Here is a 24903-nt window from a genome sequence, read left to right as displayed (position 1 = left end):
CGTCATGTGGGCGGAGATGAGGAGGCGGAGTCCAGACAGCAGGAGGTGGGTCGTGGCGGTGTCGACAAGGGCGAGGCGAGAGTGGGAGAGAGGCGGAGAAAGAGCAAGAGAGAAAGGCGGAGGGACTGCTCCGACCTTTATAGGACTTTCAGCGCGGGGGGAGGGGCCACCCCGAATCAAAATATCATCACCTGAATCAGGCGCTCCGATTGGCCCCGACCCCTCACATGACCCGCCAACTTTGGCCAGAAGCCGCCTTACTTCGTTTCCGGCAAGGCCATCTCAGACAGCGGCCATATTCCGCTCCGACCCCACGACATGACACGAATCACCCACACCGAAATTGGTACGTGAATCGTCCTGCAAAAACCCCCGGGCCGTGCCCTGGCGACCGGCCGAGGATCCTGCATGCCCACTCGGGCGTCCGACCAGTGCCGATCAACGCGTGCGCCAACGCAGCCCGCACTGTACATTCCCTGGCTCGATCGCAGCTTCGCTGGCCGTAGAGACGAGAAGACGTTCACCATCCGTGGGGAATCCGCTGCTGCCAGCGAGGGCCGAAGGTATATCGCTATGGATAAATCCATGCACGTTTCGCGAGCGGCACACGTGTCTGCCTTCGAGCACATTCCATACAGTGCGCGCGGTTCGGCCATTACGCACGTGGCCAGCGCTCGCATTTGCACGACTCTGCTAACGTGTGCGCGGGGCGAACACCAATATGTGTCAGACATTGAGGTTGAAAAGGAACGAGCCGCTTCTACTCCGCACACTCGTATCCCGCCCAACATGGCGTGGAGTCGTCTTTATCGGCCTCCGTACGCGTTTCGTGCAGCCTAAGAGGTATTCATTTGCACACCTTTTTAATGCAACCGGCAATCTTCCCCAGATCATCGGAAGCTCGAGTCAATAATCCCGCACTGCTTAGCACACTATATGACTCGCTGCACACGTTGGGTTTAGGGCTCGACCAGGAACGAGGGCTCTGTGCAGCAGTTTCCTCACAGCGGCACCGCACGCGTTGGCTTCCATGAGGCCCACCTCACAGCGGAGGCGCACGTGGCTGATTTACCTCAGGAATAATCAGACGAAAAGAAGAGTAGGGACGAAATGAAGAAGAAAATGCTTTAAGCAAACGTAGCTATTAGATCATCGCACCGCACTCCCTTGTTGTCCCGCTAAACAAAAGGAAGGGGAATATCTACACGTATAAATAATGGAATAACTGTCTTGGGACACCTATCTGTTGTATGCATGCGGTTCCGAGAACCGCAACAATATATACAAGTGACCTACCTGTGACTACTTCACGAATGTTTGCTTATGCTGATGATCTCGCCCTTGCCTACCGATCCTGCAATCTTGATGACGTGAGCAGAGTTCTTAGTAATGACTTCAAGGTTTTGGAGGAGTATTTCACCAAATGGAGACTCTGTCCAAACCCATCGAAAACTATTGTCACTGCTTTTCATCTGAGCAATCGTCTGGTTCATGCCAAATTAGATGTCTCCTTCTGTGGCAACTCAGTCCATAATTAACCACACCCCAAATATCATGGAATCACTCTGGATCGCAGCCTGACATGCAGGGAGCTTCTGAAAAGGATTTGTGAGAAAACGAAGACAAGAGTGAACGTCATCCGGAAGCTTGATGGCACTAGTTGGGGAGCTGGCACATGCAACCTTTTCGCTTCTCTCGTTCTGGTGTATCACACTGCAGAGTACTGTGCACCTGCCTGGGCTGCGAGCAGTCACACTAATCACCTTGACACTATCCTGAATTCTGCAATGACAATAGTATCTGTCATACTGAAGTCAATCCTTCTACCATGGCTCCCTGTACAGACTAACATCGCACCCACGGACATTCGCAGTCAGGTACGCATGTCCCCAAGTATACCTTCAGATACAATCCAATGCTGACCTGCCAATACATGATGAACGACTGAATCCTCCAAGACTTCGACTGAAGTCACGGAAGCCTTTCTGAATTATGGAACCTATAGTGATAAGGTTGTGGTGGCAGCTTATGGTTGTGGTGGCAGCCAATACTAATGATAAGGAGTTGTGGTGGCAGCAATGAGAAAAGGCATCAGTTTGAAATGGCCAGGTAATCCAAGATCGCATGAAGGAGCCTCCAGACTTTTACCGACAGACGCCAGTGGCATCGTCTTAACTGACTGTGAACTTTACATGAAAGAACCGCTCATCATATGTGCGATATAAGTGGAAGCAAACTCATAGCCCAGAGTGTACATGTGGCCATCAAGATCAGACAGTCCTACATGTAGTTCAGGACTGTGTGCAGAGGAGCTTCAGTGGGTCCTTTGCAGAACAACACAATGCCACTGATGCTGCAATCAAATGGCTCTCATTACCACATCTTCAATTATAATCGTCTTCAAGATGATATGAAAGAATAAGAAGTGGTCAGTGGATTATCTGGGCCAATACACTCCTGGACCCAGCAGAGTGCCTCGGTTGCACCGCAGTGCCCAGCGACCTCAGACAAGTAGTCCCCCCGTGCCTGTAGCAGACAAAGGTCTGTCTTTCACCAGGCACTGGTGGAGAGAATGCTGTTTACACTGCAAAGTGTTAATTTGCCAGAATACTCCAATTACTGATGTTGCTGCTGCCTCAGAGCCAGATTGTGTTTTCATTTGTCTTACACCGAGCCTTTGATCATTCCACTAAAGGGTAACCCTAGGGAGGAGCCGATTGCTACTAGGTGGTAATTCTCGCCGGGTCGTAGATACGCAAAAACTCCTCACCAAGATAAGGCCACAATAAATTGGAGGGGCTCCCAGAATTACAGACGGGTTAATCCCCCTCCTCCCTCTTTCATCCCAGAATTACGGATGGGTTAATTGATATAATTTTATGTGACTCTTCACAATTGAGTGATCAGGCCAAAACTATATATAGCACGATATCTCAAAAAGTTATGGACGGATTCAGACAAAAATTTGGTGGACAGATTGGACGTATGCCAAGGAAGAATTGATGAGATTTTGCTGAAGATCCCGATCGGGATCCGGACATGAGAATTTTGTACATTTTAAACTGATTCTTTATAATTGAGAAATCAGGCCAAAAACGATACATAACACAATATTCTCAAAAGTTGCAGATGGATTTTTGACAAAAAAATGGCACATAAGTTGGGAGGGTGACAAGAACAAGCTGATTTGATTTTGGTTCAGGTCCGGAAGCAGATCCTGCTTCATAGTGGGATACAAAACGTAAACTGTTCAGCCTGGTGGAGGCATGTGCTCAACTAAATGCCATCTTATATATTATTTCCGAGTTTGTGGTTTCGTGTCGCGCTATCTTCGACTTTGTTCTGCGCTCGAGTAACGTGATATTCGGCTTACATTATCTCAAAGACCACATGAGGTGCATGGTGCAAAAAAAAGTAAATAAAATGGTTCTGAAACAGTGAAATCGTATTCCACTTACTGCATTAAAGTAAAATTACTACTGATACTCTGCATCAGTTCCTTTCTCAAACACACCCACCCCAACATGTCGCGCAGAGCGTGGGTTATGCTAGTTCTAGTTAAAGTTGTGATGAGATGAATGTTGATGTGGATATTGCCTCGAGTTGGCTGATTGGTGCATTGACTTTGAAGCTGGGATTATTTAACTATTAAGGTGGCAGGCTTAAGATCTTAGGGTCTTGAGTTTGAGCCCTTATTTTCCGTTTAATAGCACAAGGTGTGTTAACTCAGTCTGTCATCCTTCCGAGGTCGGCAAAATGAATAGTCGGACCCACCGTTCGCAGGGGATACGTTCCTGGAAAATGCCACAACTGTTGAATCCGCGAATGTTGGGGCATTGTTTCAATGGGAAAAGGGGGGATCGGTTCCCGGCGGTTAATGATACATGAAAAAATTGACCTCAACACCTCTTCCTTCTCATCACTGCCCACCTCCTCATCCTTGGAAACCTTGGTAATGGCGCCCAACTCCTTCTCTGTGAGCTCTTCTGCATGCGAGGCAATATGATCATCCAACTCCGCAGGCTCAATGTCATAAAAGCATTCCCCTCCCACGTGCCGTGCCAACCCGGCAATTTCATGCCTCTCCTCCGTGTTGTCGGGAAAGCTTGTAAAGTTCTTCACTGCCTGTGGCCACAGGTTGTGCCAGCAGGCGTTGATGGTGTTGGCTCTCACCTCATCCAGCAACTCTTTGATTGTGCCGATGCAGTGGGTGACGTTGAACTCTTTCCCATACTGCCCGATGGTGAGCTCTGGGTCCAGAGCCCATCGCATCCAAAATTCAGCGAAAGGTGCGGTGGGTATAATACACTTTGAAAGTGGAGATTAGCCCTTGATCGAGCAGCTGGGTCAGGGAGGTTGTGTTGGGCAGTAGGAAGATCACCTCGATGTTCAGGTGAGCCACCTTCAGGTCCCCAGGGTGGCCAGGAGCATTATCGATGAGCAGGAGAACCTTAAACACAAGGTTTTTTTTTTCCTCCCAGGTACCTCTCCACCTGAGGGATGAAACAGTTATGGAATCAGTCCATGAAAATTGCTGCCATTACCCACGCCTTCCTGTTGGCCCAACAAAACACGGGCAGAGTGTTCTTGTTCTTGCCCCTGGGAACGTGTGGGTTTAGGGAATGATACAGCATCGTGGGCATAGCCATACAGTCCCCTTTTGCATTTTCGCAGAAGAGAAGAAATACCCAGTCGTTTGTGGCCTTGAACCCCGATGCTGTCCTCTCACGCTTCGAGATAAAAGTTTGTGTTGGCATTTTTTCCCAAAACAGGTCAGTCTTGACAGTGTTGAACACCTGCTCTGGCAGGTACCCCTTCTCCTCGATGAGCTGCACAAGTTGAGTAGGGAACGTGTTAGCCTCCTCGTAGTTCATGGAGGCACATTCGCCTGACAGTTTGACGTTGCAGAGACCGTAGCTCTTCTTGAAGCAGTCAAACCATCCCCTGCTCGCTCGGAATGGATTGGGGCTGCTCGTACCCGCATCACTCGTACCTGCATCAATTATGCTAGCACCGCCTGCGTCACTCATGCGTGCGCCACCCGTATCAGCCATACATACGTATCATCTTTGTGTGAATAAGAAGTCCATTTAAAGGCATGTTCTTCTGTGCATCGCCCTCCATCCATACATTGAGAGCCTTCTCCATCCTTTCTATGTGGACATCCCGGACCTGGGTGACCACTTTGGTGCTTGGTCCAGCACTCTCCGCAACACTTTCTTGGATCACCTTCTCGTTATTCCATATGTAGCGAACGGTGGATTTGTTTATTCCATGCCGTCTGCCCACAGAGGCCACACTCTCTCTTCTCGAAAGCTGGTCCAACAGCTCCACTTTGTTGCTCAAGCTCATCAATTTCTTCTGCCTATTGGCAGTTGATGCATCTTCGGCACTGGGATGCGCTTGGGAGCCATATTTGATCAAAGCGTGGAGCAAGAGGCAAAACACCGATCAAGGCAGCGGGATGAGAAGAATGATCAAAACCAATGACACACTGCACATAAGTAGTCACGCGGGAATTGTGGGTAGCTGCAGGAGGGATGACTAGTCTGTATATTGTTTGTGGGGGATGTTGGCAGGTGATAATGTCTTATGCAGCTCGTGTTAGATGCGGTGAAGCCTTTAAATTGTGTGGCTCACGGGGGATAAGGTTTTACGTAGCAGCTGGTTGATATGATGGGAGATGCCACGCAGCTAGGTTTATAGTGTGAATGGTGGGACATGCCGCGCAGCTCGTTTATAGCGCGGCTCATGGAAGATATGTTTGTTTTTTGCGCACACAAAAAAAACCTGTGAAAACAGGAAGCATAGGGTCGCAAATGTATAACCAGGTCATGTTCATGGCTCGTGGAAGATATGTTTTTGCATATGTACAGCTGTTCTATACATGGCTTGTGGAAGATGTGTTTTTTGCGCCAGCGAATACATGAGGCACAGGGCCGTGAATGAAGAAGCAGGTCACATTTTATCAACCGCAAATACGCGGGGTCCACGAATAGTGAATCCACAAATGTCGGGGTCCGACAGTACTAGCTTACCTGAAACAAGAGGCACTTGCATAAGCGGCACAGCCGCACTCCCAGCAATGATGCAACCGGCAGCACCAGCAACCACAAGCTGCATATGAAATAATAATACTACACAACAAAAGGAGGAGAGGAGATTGGGACCATACTCTGTGCAGAGCATTGGTGCTGCTTTAGCAGTCTCCTTGGCGATTGGACACAATCCTAGACGGGTCGCCACTCCGAGACAGTATACCAGCAAGCTAGCACTCATTTTGCCGACCATGGAAGGATGACAGGCCGAGTTAACCCCACCTGGTATTAATTCAACAGCTGAGCGGGATTTGAACTCAGGAACACAGGAACCCAAAGCCCATCACCCTAACCATCAAGCCAACACCAGGCATACACCACAAAAGACTCATGAAAAGAAACTCACCAAGAAAACACTCATCACATGTCTGCACAGTGTACAGTTGAAAATGATGAGTTTTGTTGTTTTTTTCATCAGAATATTTGTGAAAAGGTCAGCGCTCAGGCACGCATTAAATGGACGCCGACCTAGAAAGATGGTGCGGAGCAGGATGGCTCGATTATTACTTGGAGAAAATTTTTTTTGCCAAGTATGTTGGTGTGTAGCGTTTGTTCTGTTTTGTTTTGGAAGCAGAAGAGAAGAAGAAGAAGTAGGAATACAAAGTTGGGTGTCCAATCACAAAGCAAAATCAAAAGTACACCTACAAGTTTGAAGAACAGGTGTGTAGCATTTACGTGATGAATTTACACCAGGACTTCTCTGTACCACGTGATGTGCATGTCAAACGTCACAGGATTCATTCCGCTCATTGAAAGTGTCCATATTGAATGTTTTTTTTACATCAATTTGATTAAGGATTGAAAGTTTTTATGGTGGCGTTGACCGTCTTCGTGTGAAATAATTTTGCATACCAAAGTTTGGGCGAACATTCATGTGCAGTCCAAACTCTTTGGCAAGATGGTGCATATTCACAAAAATCTTTTTGGACATCCAGCTTATTACCTCCACCACCGAAGGTGAAGGAGGTTGTTTTCACCTCTTTCTGTTTGTCTGTTTGTTAATTGCCGGAATCCTTCGGATTTTGGCAATTATGTTGGTCGGTTGTGTGTGTCATTCTGTGTGTCGGTCTGTCTGTTTGTTTGTGTGTTTGTTTACCCTGTAGCGGCCACACCGTTTCAGCGATCTTGACCAAACTGGGTACAGACGTCGGCCATGGTCCAACTTAGACACTTGTCGTTTTTGGTGAATCTAGGTCAAAGGTCAAGGTCAAGGTCACCGGAAAATCGAAATTCTTATTTTCGCAATAACGTCCGCTAAAATGATCGTATCGACTTCAAACCAAATCCAAAATGTGCATCTTCCAATTCTGCATCCAACCATATGTCTCATTGGGGGTGTCACACCAACACCCTTCTTAGCGGTCGGGGGTCGAATGTCAAGGGGGTCGGGTCAAAAATTTCAAATTGCGATAAAAACGCCATTTCAAGTCCGATTGACTTCCAAGTTATGATCATGACCAAACTAAGTGCTATAACTCATTAAACAGTAGCACTATCGGCTTATAAGAACCAAATTGATTTCCAGGTTTTTGTTTTTTCAGAGATCATGGAGATATGACAAAGTTATTCCGGCAATTCCTTGCTCAATGAGCAATTTCATTTGTTTGTTTGTGTGGAAGATATCTCAAAAAAGTTGTGGACGGATCTGGATGAAATTTTGTGGACAGGTTGGATGTGTAACAAGAATGAACTGGTTAGATTTTGGTAAATATATGGATCCGGATCTGATTAGTAGAATTTTTTGAGCAATTATTCACCATTGAGAGATAGAGCCAAAAACGATATATAGCACGATATCTCAAAAATGTATTGGGCCAGATAGGTTCTCATTGATCAGGCATTGTGTGGCAGAGGTATGCGCTCTACCAAGTGCCGTTCTAGTTAACAATGGAATCCCATTGTGAAATAACTCTTGCCATGACTTTACCTGTGTGATGCAGGCTCCTGTGAAGGCTACAATGACAGCAACCACATTGACTGTGAGCTGGAACTGCAGGAACTTTGAGATGGAGTCATACACGTTGCGTCCCCACATCACGGCCTTCACGATGCTGTTAAAGTTATCATCAGTGAGAATGATATCTGATGCCTCCTTTGCCACATCAGTACCTGCAATGCCCTGAAATGAAACACAGGATGTTAACTTCAAACATGTGATATATTTTGAAAGAAGTACAATATTGTTCGCCAGTACATCCACCAAAATTCCAAAAGCTTTATCATTATCACAACTTAACCTAATAGGTTGGATTGGTGGATTGTGCAGGTAAAACAGGTGAGATGAGTTAAATTGGTTTTTTTTTCCCACTGTTTTTTCATTGCCTTGTATAATTGATGAAACATACTTCTTCATTCAAAATTGGCAATATAATACATATTCAACACCAAAACGGTTTTCACTTTCAGCCTTGTGTGACCAAACCGGTTCAAACAACCTGACATAACCTGTGGAAAGCAATGCAAATACAGTGGCAGTACAAATACTCCTGGTATTCCCACACAGGCTTATAATGGCAACGTATACTGTGGTTAGCAGTTCTTTTCTCTCGCTCGTGGAACCAACTTCTTCAGTGTGTTCAATCTCATTCTTCCCTCCAGGACTTCAAAGCAGTTGTTCACCACAATATAAGGGCATCCATATTGTAATGTACTCAATAGACAGGGACGAAGGCTCTGAAGTGGGAACAACAGATTTAATTCGGACACGGGCACAGCATCGGAACATGGGCGGGTCACATGACTCTGCTTAACCATGCTCAGGTGCACCCACGTATGCGTGCATTATCATAAACTACTGATACAACTCACATCTAACCAAGTTGTCTCCCCTTATTAACCCTCTCCAAGCACACCTCTTTCCAGGTTATCAGGTTCCTCCCTACTTCCTCACCGTCCTCTTTTTTTTATTCCATTTCCGCTTCTTCCCAACTTTTCACTTCCACTTTTGTTTGTGCCTGCATCCATCTTCTTCATTTCCATGTTCTCCCCTGCCCTTGCTCTCAATCGTCTCCATGTCCTTTCTTCTCCAACTCTCACTCTATTTTGTCCCTCTACATCTACCCTGCTGTTGGTTCATTTCCATCCTTTCTTCTGTGTTGTGTATTTATAGCTTTTTGTTATCTATGACTGAATCTTAGCTAACAACAATCCATCTTCTTGATGCTTTACTGAAGTACAAATAACCTGATCTTCATGAGGTGCCCCAATGTGTGTGGGTGTGTGTGTGTGTTTTTGTATGTGTCGTTGGTTATCTCCATATGCGGGTTTCAGAAGGTGCAACGGAGCCCTCCCAGGTCTCAAAGTGTCCACCTCCGTTTCAGTGAGGGATCACGATTCATGGACCAAGCCGTGAAGTTTTCTTGCTCTCAAAGTTTTGTTCTGAGGGCTCTTTTCAGGATCATCACCGAGTCCCGGACTGTCTCCAACTGCAGTTTGTTTGCAGTAGCATTCCCAGGGATGGATTTTAAGATCTTTGTGAGGTTCTTTTTTTTATCATTCCCATTGCTCCAATGATCACTGGCACAATTTTGGTGCTTTTCAGCTTCCAGGATCTTTTCACTTCATTTGTGAGGTCTTGGTATTTGGGCATTTTTTTGATTTCCATGTTGTTTAGGCCAAAATCGCTGGGTACTCACACCTCACTTAGCAATGCCTTCTTTTATTTTTGAACCTCATTACTATATCCAGTCGCAATGCTTTGTTTTCTATGTTCACACTCGATAGGATCATGAGGTTGCACGTGAGCGGTACTTCCTTATTTTCAGTGATTACTTTTGGTTCGTGTTTCCATTAGTTTTCTGTAACTGGGATATTGAAACTTTTACAGATATGCCAGTGGATTACTCTACATACCCTGTTATGCCTTTGTGTGCACAGTTGTTCTCACACGAGTTTTTGACATCCCGATAGGAGGTCACTCGTGCTTCCTGTTTCTACCAATGCAGAACCTACATTTGTCCGATTGACTCAGTCCTGCCATCTTTTTCAAGCCATTCGTGTGGTGTCCTTGGACTTGTGCATTTATTTATTATGATTCATTCTCCATCCCAACAGACTCCTTGCTCATTAATATTGGAGAAAAGGAATGATTTTATGTTAACTGCGATGATGAATTCCATGACATTGCTGATGATTGGAAGTAAGCCAATTGATCTGTCGTTAAGGGGATCCGTTTTTGCACCTTTTTTATGCAATGCTGTGATGTTGGCTGATTTCCAAGGAGATGGAAGATCACCTATGGTAAATGACAGGGTGAAAAGGGCAGAGAAAGGAAGTGCAAAGAGCAGCAGAGCAGGTTTTTAGGACACATGAGCTGATGCACTCTGATACAGTTACAGAGACAGAGTCGATGGTTGCCAGAAACTTTTCCCCCTTTTCAGGTTCAAAAGACACCAAATTCAGGAGCAATTGGGTACAATTGGGAAGGGTAGGTACAGAGAGGGAGGGGTTAGGGACACAAGATTTTGAAGCAAACAGAGAATTGAGGCATTTTGTCTTCTCACACTGCCACCTCACTCCCTTGTCCCTCTTCTTTCTCTGCCCACCCCTTCCTATTTCTTCCCTCCTCCTCTCACTCTATTTTCCACTTCTCTCTCCCCGCCCCCTCTCCCTCTCCCCCACCCTCTATTCGTATTCCCGACCGCGAAGCGATGGGTGGTATTTGTATATATATATATATATATATATATATATATATATATATATATATATATATATATATATATATATATATATATATATATATATATATATATATTCAGGATGGCATACCAAGAAATATCTAACCAATTATGACCACATTTGTCGTTTAAACATCAGACGCATCTCCTGTTTGTTATGGTGAGCATCACCATGGATTATGTCTCACGATAAAACCACATAATCCGCAAAGAACAACCGTCCAGCTGCCACACAGACGATTGTTCCCGCTAATGCAAAACATTTCAACCAGAAGGCACATGATGTAATCGGCAGGTAAATCGAAACATGTGGAGTGTGACGAGCACTCCCCCTATCTCCATTGGACATAGTCCTACACCAAAGTGTCACCTCCAACCCAGAGGCCTCAGCCTGGCAACTGTCAAACAGACAAAGATTAGATGGTCAACATCAGTTAAACATCAAGTGGAGCCGCCTATCTGGATTTCGGGCTTATTTGCCCTCATCAGGATGGCATACCGATAAATAAATAAGCAATGATGACCACATTAGTCATTTAAACATGAGACGCACCTCCCAACTGTTATGGGTGGCAGGACGGTTGTTCTTTGTGTATTATGCAGTTTTACCGTGCGAGACATAATCCGCGGCAACACTCACCATAAGCCCGAAATCATCAGACTAACAGCACGCACGCACGTGTGTGCATGTACGCACACACACACACACACACACACACACACACACACACACACACACACACACACACACACACACACACACACACACACAATTATCCTTATGCGTTCATTTACTCGGATTGCTAAAACAATACTTTAATAAATATAGATAAAGTAAAAGACACAGAGAAGTCAATCACATCTAATTTGGATTCAGTATTTGACTCCACAAGCTGATGGCAAAGATCCATGCACTTCCATTCTCCCCAGTGTTCATGACACAAGGAGAAAGTGCACATACATTATAAAAAACGAACACACTTTGGACCGAAGTAGAATATCATGCGAGTTTCAAATTTGCTTCCATTCCTCACACACCATGGCAAATCCCACATCTGCCTTCTTTAGAGCTGGAGCATCATTGGTACCATCCCCTGTGACAGCCACCACCTGCCGCTGATCCCCCTGTTTGCTGTCAATTATTCCTGCCATCCATCAGGGACACAAACATATAGAATAATTGACAAAGGAAGTGACCATTCAACCCATTTTGCATGTGTTGTATCCATTTTTCATTCTATACGTATTTAATTCAACTAGTGCATGCCCGTATGTGCGTGCCCGTAGGTGTGTGCCCGTAGGTGCAAACAAAACAAAACAAAAAACTTTCAAACCGCATGCCAGAACCGTCTTCTGTACAGGGGATAGGAGTCATCAGAGAAGCTTGTCGTTTCTCGTAGGGCTTTGGGATAGTCCTTTGTGCACTTCTGGTCTGCCATGCAAGGGCTCGAGATGTTCCATTCCCCACATGGGCCGTGAATCATGTGTGATGTCACGATACGGTGTAGTTCCGGATTTGTGCGTTTGTCAGGAATCTCAGCAGAGACCACGCGATCGACATCTGCTGGTGTTCTGGGCTTGTCGCGAGGTACCACAGTCAGGAGCATGTGTATATAGGGAAGGTGACGCTTTTGCGTTTCCTTCACCATCACATAAGCATCCACATGCCCCAAGATGTCATTCTTGAGGAGGTCTGCTTTGAGTGCTTCCACCTTCATATGAAACACCCGGGCGATGATATCAGGTCTTACATTGGCTGACTGACCCTCAAAAAGTGATTGTTTAATTTCTGGCCACTTTGGGTTGCAGGTGAATGTTAGGAAAAAGTCAGATTTTCCCTTGACTCGGACCAAAGCCATTGCATCCTGAAACTCTTTGGCATACCAACGTGGTGACCCATAAATTGACGGCGGCAGAATGGTGAGGCGTCCAGGTAGCACCTCAGCGTCACTGTTCAACGCATCAACGATGATCTTATACTTTTCTGCCTTAATTGACTTCTGGTTGCAGCGAATCCAATTGAGACGGTGCGACTCAATTTTTGCCATCATGTCGCATACGTACTGCTGTGTCAACTTTCCACCACGAAGTAGTAGATTGAAGTGATGAGTAGGATCACATACTTGGAGATGGTAACGGTAGAAAGATGTTGGCGTTATCCCTGCTAACTCAGTGTGGTACCCCTGGGAGCCGCAGGGTAGCAGAGGTATGTATGATAGAGGGTCATACGCTGGATGCATGGTGTCTATTGTCTGTAAACCTCCTCCTCTGAGGTGAACACCGACTGCCAGCCTTCCAAATTGCTCTGTTGTCATTGCCCCTGGAGCAATGACAGCCACATCGCTGTCTGGTGAGGGAAGGTTGACGGTACCATGATGAAGGTCTCGGCGCCGCGTGCGACCTGTTAACACAATTTTCAGTTCATTTGCGCTATCATTATGAACCACAAACTCAATGGCTGATTTGAATTGCTGGACGTATGGGTTGCACTCATGAATGGCCTGTTGTGCTCTTAGCAAAAAATGCTCATTCAGGCTACTGTTCGAGGTGTTGGCACGACGAAACTCCAGCTCATGGGCTGGATCGTGAAAGTAGATCTGAGCAAAGCGTGGGGTACAACCCAGATCGGCAAGAGGAGCACCAATGTAATGGTAAACCTTACCTTGTATGCGCACTCCAGGATTGAAGCCAGGCATACCTATCTCTCGGACACCAATACTTGCCATTGCCAGCGCGTTGTTATACTGTTTCGCGTGCTTCACAAAGTCCTGGTTAAGGAAAAGGTTTTTAATAGCATCTGGAGGTTGTGATGGAATTGAACCGGGTTTTGGATTCGTAGGATCATGCTTAAAGTCGACCTTGCCGTGGTTGCAGCAAAATCCTCTTCTCTCCTCGGTCCACACAAAAGCATCACAATGTGAGCATTTAGTGCATTGAAATAATGAGGTCAAGCTTAACGCGTGCCTGTACTCAACATGAAGTTGCTCTTGGAAGAAATCTGTATCATCGTATCGAGCAAGGTTGCGATTCTCACGGTGAGCCTGCTCTAGTCTCGCACGGTGTATGTCCTGATGGCTCAGGGCATCCCTTACTTGCCGGTCTTCTCGCTGGTGAGGGATTTCTTCTGCACGACGCCTTTCCTCACGTCCAGTGTTGTCTGCCAAGCGAGCAGCTCGTTCTTCATCTGTTTATTCTGCACAACGCCTTGCCTCGCGTTCAGTGTTGTCTGCCAAGCGAGCAGTTCGTTCTTCATCCATTTCAGCTGCACGACACCTTGTCACGCGCGTAGCGTCGCGTGTCAAGCGAGCAGCTCGTTCTTCATCCGTTTCCTCTGCACGGCGCCTTGCCTCGCGTTCAGTGTTGTCTGCCAAGCGAGCAGTTCGTTCTTCATCCGTTTGAGCTGCACGACGCCTTGTCATGCGCGTTGCGTTGCGTGTCAAGCGAGCAGCTCGTGCTTCGTCAGATTCCATTGCGCATGCACGACGCGCAGCTTCGTTCCTTCGCTGTCGTAAACGACAATTGGATTGGGGCATTGTGTTTAATAAAATCGAGAAAGTACAGAAATCGAGAAAGAATACAGTAATCGTCACTGACTGGATTGGGGTATTGGGTTTAAGAAAATCGAGAAAGAAATCGAGAAAGAAAGAATCGAGAAAGAATACAGTAATCGTCACTCTCCGGAAGTGAAGTCCTCACTGTCCGGAAGTTCGCATATTGCAGTTACGATTATTCGCAATTTATTCTTAATGGCCAATTATTCAATTAGCACCAATGTATTTTGCCTTTTCCCAATGTCATCGCAAGGAAAAACACAAAGAGAAGAGGAAAGAGGAGAAAAAAACGTGCAAAAAATAATTTACTTCCTGCTTCGGAGCATACCAGCTAACTCTGATGTTCCCCAAATTTATACACCGTCTAATAGGAAAACGATCATAACTTGGGGCATTGTGTTTATCTATAAATGCGCATAAGAAATCGAGAAATTATTAGAATACACGAAGTCATCACTGTCCGGAAGCCCGTACGTTGTAACCCGTAATGGGGAACGTGGCTGAGCTTCCCTTCACCATCGGCCACGTCCACGCAACAACATGTCTTGCCATTGGTTGGTAAATAAATGGCCATAACTTGCGAAGCACTTGTCCGATTAATATCAAACCTTGAGAAGGCACATCCTCAGGTCCTCAGCAATATACCTGGCAAGTTTCAATTAGATCAGACCAGAGGTTGTTAAGAAACAGCGGTCACACACACACACACACACACACACACACACACACACACACACACACACACACACACACACACACACACACACACACACACACACACACACACACACACACACACACACACTACAGGAATTATAGATAGATATATCCACGTCCATCATTTTTATTTCTTAATTGCATTTTACTGGACAACTATTTATTTCAATCATGGTACTGGGAAGAGGATCTTTTGTGTTCATATGATTGCAGAGATAACAGCTGGATTATCCTCCTTACCCCCTCTCTAACCGCAGCATTCAACACCTTCTGCTGGCATTGAAACAGCTGTTTTAGTCAAAATGGATTATGTGGGCAAGGAGAGCCAAAAACAGGCAGCTGGAGATAAGTGCGTACCAAATAAGCCACTGGCTTCCCAAAAGCTTTTACCCTTAGCTATCTGTCTACCTTACGGTTTGCAGACTAGTAATCAGACGATTATGTGATTGTTTCCTTGAACTTTTGCTAAATGTATGAACTAAAAAGAAGGATCTCTTACAAGATACTTTTCATATTACAATTTTTTTTTCATATTTTCAAAAAAAAAGATTCATATTATAAGATACTCATTAAAGCACTTGGTGGTCTGTTACATTTTTTCCATTTCAGCACCATGGACAGTCAAAGGCACAAATAAACAAGAAAGCATTATCTATAAGATTGGCACATTGGCTCCCAATGGGATTAATGGGCGCTTTTCATTCACTTTGATCTCCTGTCTCTTCTAACAGAATGAGATTAAACAGAATATGAAAGTTCGTTCCACAGGTAGGAAAAAAAAAAGAGGAATGAATGAGTGGAGGTGAGTAATGATCCTGGATTTAGGTAGTTTCACCAGAAGGGGGTTGATGGTGGACTGTATGGACCTTGCAGAAACCTGGGGGGGGGGGGGAGAAGGGGGACAAAGCACGAAAAGAGCAGAGGGTGCAAGACCAGAAAGGAAATGGTCGAATACAGAGAGACCACCGACATGTCTGCGATGACAATGTGATTGACCCATTGACTCAGCTTCAGTGTGGGAGATTCCAAATATCGTGAAGGACTTCGTTTCCAAGGCGTCAAGCTGAGCAAGGTGTGAGTCAGGAAGTGCCAGCCCAGAGGGGAGAGCAGTATTCCATCAAACAGTGGATGAGGCCTTTTAGGTGGATAGTTCAGGTGTGCCAAGGAAGGACTTTGTACGATTGAGGATGCCCAGTCCCAGTCGGTGACTGGCCTCGGAAGCTAACTTTGAAATGTAGTTTGCCCAAGAAAGATCATAGCTGAGAGTGAGACCCAGGAGTTTGAGATATTGGGGAGGGGGAGAGGGGAGTAGGCGTTAGGAAGGTGCAGGACAGGGGGGAGGCTTTGACGAGGAAGGATGAGAAATTGAGAAGGAGACTGAGGGGAAGCACTGAACGGGTGTGGTGAGAGGGTAAGCAGAAAGAGAGGACATTAAGTTGGTGGGATTCTGATTCCAAATTCCCAAATTTGACAAACGGAGATAAAGATCATGGGATGGGTGGTAAAAGTTTTATTGAAGGCATGGAGAAAGGTGGTGCTGTGGGTAAGGGAGGAGGGTTGGTGGATCAAGCGCTTAGCTGACTAACAGTTTTGGAAAACTTTGTGAAGAAGAAGATTATTCCATATATTATTACATTTTCTCCCCAAACAGGAAGTCTTCTTTCTAATCTTTACTCTCCTGTCCTCCTTTTCTTCTCTCTCCTCTTCCCTTTTCCTCTTCTTTCTTGTCCTTTTCCAACTTTTCTCTCCTCGTTCCAGTTCTTCTCTGACCTTTCCTTTATTCGCTCCTTCTTTCCCCTTTCTTTAGTTTTCATTCATTTATTTATCATTTATCTTCTGCCCCCTCTTTTTTCACTTCTGTTTGTTTCTGTATTATTCCCTTGTAAAAATTGTGGTTGTGCCCCTCGTCCCTTATAAAAATTCTGGTTGCGCTACTTGCCCCTTAAAAAAACAGCCGATTTCGATGAAACTTGACCACAACCTTCATTACCCATGATGTACCAAAGTGTCTCGACTGCATCAAAATATGTGCTCATCAAGGCGGTCTGTGGTGGGGGAGGGGGGGGTTCACCCCCAAAATAGGTATTCTCTCTTCTCTGAAACTACAAACAAGATTTCGATGAAACTTGACCATAACCTTCATCACCCGTGATGTGCCAAAGTGTATCGACCGCATCAAAATCTGTGCTCATTAAAGGTGTCTACGGGGAGGGTAGTTATTGACCTCCCCCCCCCAAAGTAGGCATTTGCACTCTTCTCCAAAACTTCACCCACGATTTTGATGAAACGACCAAAATCTTCATCACCTGTGATGTACCAAAGTGTGTTCACGACATTTAAAAAAAAAAAAAATTAGTGTCGAGGGAAGCTCTGTGGGGAAGGAGGGGGGGGGCGGTTTGAGTGACTGTTGCTCCTGATCCAAGTGAGCTTCGGGACGTGTGGTCCTATTTCTATTTTTTATACATTCCCACGACTACATTTACCTTTTCTTCATGCCCAAATTGACTTCTGAGAGCCCATTCAACAACTACTATTGGTTCTCGGTCATAAATGCGTTCCCCATGTTAACATAAACATATAATTTCCTTTTCTTTATCAAATACTTCTCTTGGAATTGCTTCACAATAAAAAATTGCTTCTGTTGTTGATCTTTCCAGCCTAAAACCAAACTGGTTGTTGTCTATATTTGCAACTTTTCTTCGTCTTCTTTCAATCATATTTTGAAAAAGTTTCAATGCCTGTTCAAATATCTTAACTCCTGTGTAAGATGAACATAATAAAGAATGTCCCTTCGTCATGAACCAATAAAAAATATGACCACTGGACCTGTAGCTTATCGGGGCCCTGGACTGATGTTGTAACCCAAATTTGATAGCATTCTGATCGGTGGGTCTGGAGAAGAAGATTTTTGAATAAATTTACTCAGTCGGCCATTTTGACCTCCTTAAAGTCACATGACCAGAACGAGCTTTGCAATCCCCATTTCAATGTCAGAAGAGTCAGGAGAGCAATGTTGCTGCCAAATTTCAGCCGGATTGGCGCAACGGTTTAGCCGGAGAAGTCAAAATAAGAAACGGACGGAGTGTGATGACAATACTTTCTCTGGAATTTCAATTCCAGGTAAGCTAATAAAGGATGTCACTTCATCATGAACTAAGACACGATCGTGATATTTGCCCAATCTTCAGGGATCATTCCTTCTTCCCACTTTTTTACACAATTTTCTCATCCATTTGATTCCTCCATCTCCAGCCACCTCCATTATTTCAATTAACAATTCAGTTGCCTCCACTCCCTTTCTTTCTTTGAACCTCAAATAGCTGATTCAACTTCTTCTTTACAGATTTCTTCTTTTGGACCTTCAATTTTGTTACATTCCAGATCATTCTTCCATTCGTTTTCTTCATTCAACATCTTTTCAAAATAAGCTTTTCATTCCTTATCAATAACATCTTGTTTCAAAAGATGTCTGTTTTTCTTTTTTCGAACAATTAACTTCCACCACATCTCTTCTACAGGCCCGGTCACACCTTGACGTTTTAGCCAACTTATGCCGATTTTTGAATTTTTTTTCTAAAACGCTGGCACACGTTGAATACGTTATGGGTAAGTTTTGATAACATTGAGAGCACGCTGAAAAACACTGCCATACGTCGTTGTACGCTGGCTTTAAACGTTGTACTTTTTGGTTGTCCTCAAATTTTTTCATGCTTGAAATTTCACGACTTATGCCGGCGTATGACTCACACGTTCTGCTACGCTGGCCACAAGTTGTATGCACGGTCTGCGATCGTTGACAGACGTCAACACATGCTACTTGTAAGTTAATCATAAGTTGAGACACGCCGAGGTAATGTTTAGCGTACCCGAAACTTATTTCTAACCTATGATTAACGTGTTGTTGGCACGTTACGCGATCGTTGCCACACGTCGACAGACGTTACTTTTAAGTTACTCATAGGCTGAAAGACGTCGGTATAATGGATCGTCCTTGCGTCAGCGTCCACGGCCACGGCCAGGACACTTATTTGCAGCATTCTTCAAACTTTTCTTCGGCATGACGAGGATGTTCACACTTCGATGTCTAGCTTGGCTATGATTCCAATTGTCCATCGGCAGTGTCTATTTAAAATAGTCGAGTTTGAGCGTTTTAACACGTTCAGAAGAAACGCTTCAAATTTCAAAACCCCAGCGTCAAAAAACAAAGGCGAGTGACAGCAATTTAAATCGTTCATTGTAAACAATGAAAATAGCAGAGTGGTACCGTTTAAAAGTCGTTGAGTGTAAAAAAAATCCAATTGTTGAGCGCAAGCGTCTACTTTCAATAGTGGAGATGCAGCCATTTAAATCATTGAGTGGCAGCCTATGAATAGCAAACCCTACGTCACCGGCAAAGATAAACTGCCGCACGATATGGATAAGTTAGGCTATCGTTGGGCATAGTTTGTGAACGCCGGCTACACGATAATTATTCGTTGGTATATCGTATCTATAAGTAATCAAAGCGCTCTATGCACATTATTAGTTCATTGTGCATTTCTCCAACCCGTTATGAATAGACCTAAATCGTAAAAACAAGCCATAGCTCATTGTTGAAAGAGCCCCATAAAAAATTAGCCACGAAGAACTTCGAACAATGGTGAAAAGATGTCTCCTACCCGTGGACACGCGGACGCAAGGACGATCCATCATAACCCACACCCTCCCCCTCACACTCACCTACTACTGCCAACATGAACAAACTACTACTAATACTAATACTAATACTGATACTGATACTGTTACTGCTGACATGGACATCGACTCAAAAAGGACTCGAAAACACTGTTGGGTTCCCCTTTTATGAGCAGCATTTTTATATTCCAATTCCCAAAACCGCTGGGAACACGTCTTTATATGGCAGTTGTAAGCTAGAAACACGTTAATTTTTTTTTTTGTCGACCGGAAGACGTCATTGGAATACGTCTACATACGTCGATGTGTGTTGGGACTACGTAAAGAATTGGTTCAAAGCACGTCAAACATAAGTTAGAAATAAGTTTCGCGTAAAAAAGACATTACCGCGACGTGTTTCGACTTATGAGTAGCTTATAAGTAGCCTTTGTGGACGTGTGTAAGCGTCCACATATCGTGTGTAAAACTTATCCCCATCGCATGCGGAACGTGTGTCATACGCCAAGTACGTCGTAAAATTTTGAACATGTTTAAAATTTCTTGACGTACTCTACTTACTACGACGTATGATAGCGTACTTTAGCATTGTACTCACGTATACCAAACTTACTCATACCGTATTTGACGTGCCCCAACGTTTTAGACACATTTTTCTTAGGTCGGCATATGCTGGCAAGATCGCCAAGGTGTGACCGCGATGTTGACACTTCCATTTCTACGGCAGTTATGATTCGAATCGTTGTGCGTCAGCCTTTTAATAGGCTACGTCACGACATCGTCGGCGATGTGTGCAACGCGCTATGCCTAAGTTAGACTATCGTTGGGCATCGGTTGTGTAGGCCGACAACAGGTTCAGCATTCGTTGGTATAAGTTATCTATAACACAACGAAACGTTCTGTGTCCGTTACCAATGCGTTATACATAAGACCAAGTCGCTATGAATACGTCCGAATATTTAAAAAAAAACATCAAAAGTTCAACGTAAGCCAGCGTTTTACATACATTTTAATACGTTGCCATCGCTGGCTAAAACGTCAAGGTGTGACCAGGCCTTATCCTTTATCATCTCCCTGGATATTTACCTCCGCCACCTAAGGTGGCCGGAGGATATGTTTACAGGATGTCTCAAAAATTTGTGAACGGATTCAGACGAAATTTGGTCGACAGTTTGGGTGTGTGACAAGGACAAATTGATAAGATTTTGGTGAAGATCCGGAGGCTAGAATTTTAAAACCGATTCTTTACTATTGAGAGGTGGGGCCCAAAACGATATATAGCACGACATCTCAAAAAGTTGTGGACGAGTTGTGACAAAACAAATAGATGAGGTGGTTTGGTGAAAAGAACAAGTCGATTCGATTTTGGTTCAAGTCTGGATCCAGATCCGGCCTGTCAGTGGGATACAAAATGTAATCTGTTCAGCCTGGCGGAGGTATGCGCTCTACCGAGTGCCGTTCCAGTTACACATTTATTGCTGATTATCTTCATCGAAGTATTTCTCATTCGAGTGCAAATCCCATTAAACATCTTCAGATATTTCAAACTTCATCTCATTGTTCAAATTTTCTTCTTTCCACATGTTTAAGCTTCCAACCTTTTATGCGCAGAGTTCGCTTGAGGCTTTTGCTTTTCTTTTCATTTAAAATATAAAAATGTCCAACTCGCAATCGAAACCGAGTCAAACGTTCTTCATCAGCTATTACTTTGACATTGCTTACCCCAATTTTAAAACTCCTTCACACTAATAGGCAATCAATCGGGCTGTTTGCAATTAAGCTTGTAAAGGTCACGAGTTTTTTTTTTTTTTCCTTTCATTGAAATATGTAATGAAGATGTATCTGTCGCTTCCACCAGTTATAATATCGCTTCTCCTGCCTCATTCCTTTCACAATATCAGAATCTGCCATGGAAACCGCTACACCCTTTTGCTTTCTCACCGACATGTCCATTCCAATCGCCATCGATAATAATTTATTCTTTGAAGCTTATTAATTAAAGCAAATCTTCTATTTCATCAATAAATTATATTCACTCTTCTTCACCTAGACTTGCTTGGGGTTAGTACATGCTTAAAATATTCAAAATGTCTTCTCCCATCATAATTTTCAGTGTCATTACTGAACTACTGAATCGCCTTTTCGATAAATCTTTCTATGATGGGAACAACAACACCACCAATGCCCTTTTGATCTCCACACCAGAAGTATTATATTTATCTTTGTTGCATGTATTTTTATTTATATTTATATTTATATTTTTCTTTGTTGCATTCATCTTTTTAGATTATTTTATGTCCAATATGCATTGAGTCAAAATAATAAGAATAAAAATAATCATCATCATAACAAGATACCTGAAAAAACAAAGCGATCACCAAGCACCCATGATTCAATGATAGCATTTGTTTTTGAACTGCCATTTTACCTTGACTTTCAACATTTAGGGATGGAGTGTAAATTAAGAAAATATGTCTCCATCACAATCTATCCCAAAAACTCAACGTCATCAAAATCAGAGGAAAATTATTCAAGTTATAATCAAAAAGGTGTTTTTTGTTAATTCGGTCACAATCCGAAAAAAGTAGATCAAGGACACAAAACAAAATAACAAGTGCACAACTTCAGTGCAGGTACACTACTTTGATGCAAAAATTGGAAGGAAGGCTAAGCAGTTTTTAAGATTCCGCATTCGCAAAATTGAGCAATGACAAAAAATCACGTTTTTTTCAAAGTGCAATTTGACCTTGACCTTTAACCCAGAGGGGTATGATATAAATTAAACATAAATGCAGCTTCTGCTGGGCTATCTAGAGAGGGCAATTTTGTTTCGATCTGATGAACCACTTCATCGAGTTATGGTGAAAAATGTTAAAATGTCTATAATTAGATCATGAGCTTAAAATTAGGTTAAGGTCAAAAAATTATGCCAACCCCACAAAAACTTTTTATTCCCATTATTGATGCAAAATATATTTCCAAAAGCCACAACCGGCTCTGAGATACAGCTCAGATATTGGCAGGAAAAAATAAAGGAAGAATCCCCCCCCTAAATGGTGGTTTGGTACTTCCGAGGGGTCTTAGAAACGCTGAGGCATCATTAAAAACTGGGGGCACTAACTATAGAAACAAACCCCACAACAGGTATAAACCTTCCCCAATGTTATCGAGAGAGTCTTCATAATACTTTTTTTTAACGGTCCAAAGTATTCGTACCATATTGTAGGGTCGGCTGGGGAAAGTTATTGGGCCATATCTTTCACAAACCAATTTACCTGCCTGGCGTAAGACAGCAAGTTGATTTAGGCTAGAATTTGTAATTTGTTTAGGTTATCAGTGAAAACTCAGCTATTCTCCAAGAAAGACACTGTGTAATTTTTGATAGCAGATGGAACATCCAACTTAACGTCCATATGAAGGACTTCACTCTGTGATACAACATCCTACCTGCAAAACACCACTCCAACAGGTTATAGTTTGGTCGGAAATCGAACCCAGACTAGACAGCTCAAAGACACAACCTGCACTATCCTGTCGAGCAACGATAGCAACAACTAACAACAACAACAACAACCATTATTGCATTCAAGGTGAGTGTGCAAACAGGTCAAAATGTGTACAACCTGCACCATGTAGTGTGAGCAAAGAGCAAACCTTTGACCAGAGTGTGCTTATCAGTCGGAGATGAACGTGCAAGGACACGTAGCTTGGGCCACACCTTGTCAAGTCTCTCTTGCTCGATCTATGATCATTGAAAAGAATGAATGTGAAAGGAATAAAAGTCCATAAATTAAGAACTGAACATTCACTTATTCATTGTTTATGATATAGTGGAGGTGTATTGATGGGGGATTTAATATGCCTTTGGGGCTGATGTCCTGATCATTCAAGAAAGGTCACACACAGAGTTTTATCCTGCGGTTGAGAATTAGCATTTTTGATCAAGTACAGTTCACTGAAATAATTACCACTGTGAAACCTATACAATAACTTTCACAAATATTAGCAAATCCAAGCACACATGACAGCTGGCTTAAGATGAAGGACACGACATGTTGCAACAACTTATTGCAATTCATACGCAGAGAAAACAGGAAAAAAAACTAAAACGGCACTTGGTAGAGCACATACCTCCGCCAGGCTGAACATTTTACGTGAAACTGAAAGGCCGGATCTGAATCCGGACTTGAACCAATATCTAATCGGCTTGTTCTTCTCACGTACCCAACTCTTCCACCAAGTTTTGTCATAATCCATCTACAGCGTTTTCAATTATCATGCTATGTATCGTCTTTGGCCTCATCTCTCAATGGTGAAGAATTACTTTAAAAAATTGTCGGATCCTCCGGATCTTCACCAAAATCGAATCAATTCGTCCTCGTTACACACCCAACATGTCCACCAAATTTCATCCAAATCCATCTGAAACGTTTTGAGATACCCTGCTCACAGACAGAGACAGACAGACAGAAAAAGAAGCAACCAGACAGGGGTGAAGCATGATGAAACGGAAGATCAAGAAAGAACTCGAAGAAGTAAAGAGCAAAGATGGAGTCAGGGAGAACATCGATAGGATTCGGGTTTCAGATGCTACTCCACAACCCTCAAAGCCATCCAGGTGCAGCCAAGTGACCCTTACAGAAAAATTTCTGCAGGAATTCACTTCTCCTGAGAGATAGATAACGAAAGAGAGAAACAAAGAGTAAGAGGTGAAATGTGAAAGAGAAGAAAAAAGCAAGAATTACAATGAATAAAGAGAATTGTGAAAAAAAAATTTCAAAAGAAATGTGAAAGGAACGAAGAACAAAGATGTCGGGAAGAACCTGGACAGATAAATTTCGGCAGTTACTTTCCAGGCTCAAACGCAGCAACATGTACAAGCTACCAGAGATCCGTCAGTGGGGAAGCACAGTCCGCACAGCATCAGGATATGGTACAAACATAATGAAATGGAAGATCAAGAAGGAACTCGAAGGAGTAAAGAGCAAACATGGAGTCATCAGGAGGAACCGGGATAGGATTCGGGTTTCAGCTGCTACTCCACTACCCTCAAACCCATCCTGTTCACTTTCGGTGGCAGAGGTAATCCATCCAATGGCACCATACCCTGTGTAGAGTGTTGGTGCTGCCTAATCAGTTTCCTTGGCTATTGGGCACAATCCTGGACGGGTCACCACTCCGACACAG

At 43.9% G+C, this 24903-nt stretch overlaps 1 protein-coding gene and 1 long non-coding RNA gene across 5 annotated transcripts in view; one reads left to right on the top strand and one right to left on the bottom strand.

The window, feature by feature from the left end:
• Positions 1-8173, top strand: part of LOC147020676 (uncharacterized) — a 65003-nt gene extending 56830 nt beyond the window's left edge. Inside the window, exons 3-4 of one of the 2 annotated variants that reach the window (XR_015061922.1) lie at positions 6673-6758; positions 8039-8166. This is a non-coding gene — a long non-coding RNA (uncharacterized LOC147020676). Of the gene's footprint in view, positions 1-6672; positions 6759-8038 lie in introns of both variants that reach the window. The other variant, XR_015061923.1, reaches the window with a different exon arrangement.
• LOC147020675 (plasma membrane calcium-transporting ATPase 2-like) overlaps positions 1-24903 on the bottom strand; it is a 191334-nt gene that overhangs the window by 20774 nt on the left and 145657 nt on the right. For all 3 annotated transcript variants that reach the window (XM_085896204.1, XM_085896202.1, XM_085896203.1), the window contains exons 13-15: positions 23371-23458; positions 11816-11922; positions 8026-8217 (exon numbers count right to left, since the gene is read on the bottom strand). In XM_085896204.1, coding sequence (XP_085752330.1) covers positions 8026-8217; positions 11816-11922; positions 23371-23458 — 387 coding nt within the window. The remainder of the gene's footprint in view (positions 1-8025; positions 8218-11815; positions 11923-23370; positions 23459-24903) is intronic.

The sequence above is a fragment of the Eptatretus burgeri genome, chromosome 9, assembly GCF_056783735.1.
Source record: "Eptatretus burgeri isolate ZD-2024b chromosome 9, Ebu_testis_v1, whole genome shotgun sequence".
Lineage (NCBI taxonomy): Eukaryota > Metazoa > Chordata > Myxini > Myxiniformes > Myxinidae > Eptatretus > Eptatretus burgeri.
The sequence above is the reverse complement of the archived record's forward strand: the minus strand, read 5'-3'. Positions and strand labels throughout refer to the sequence as shown.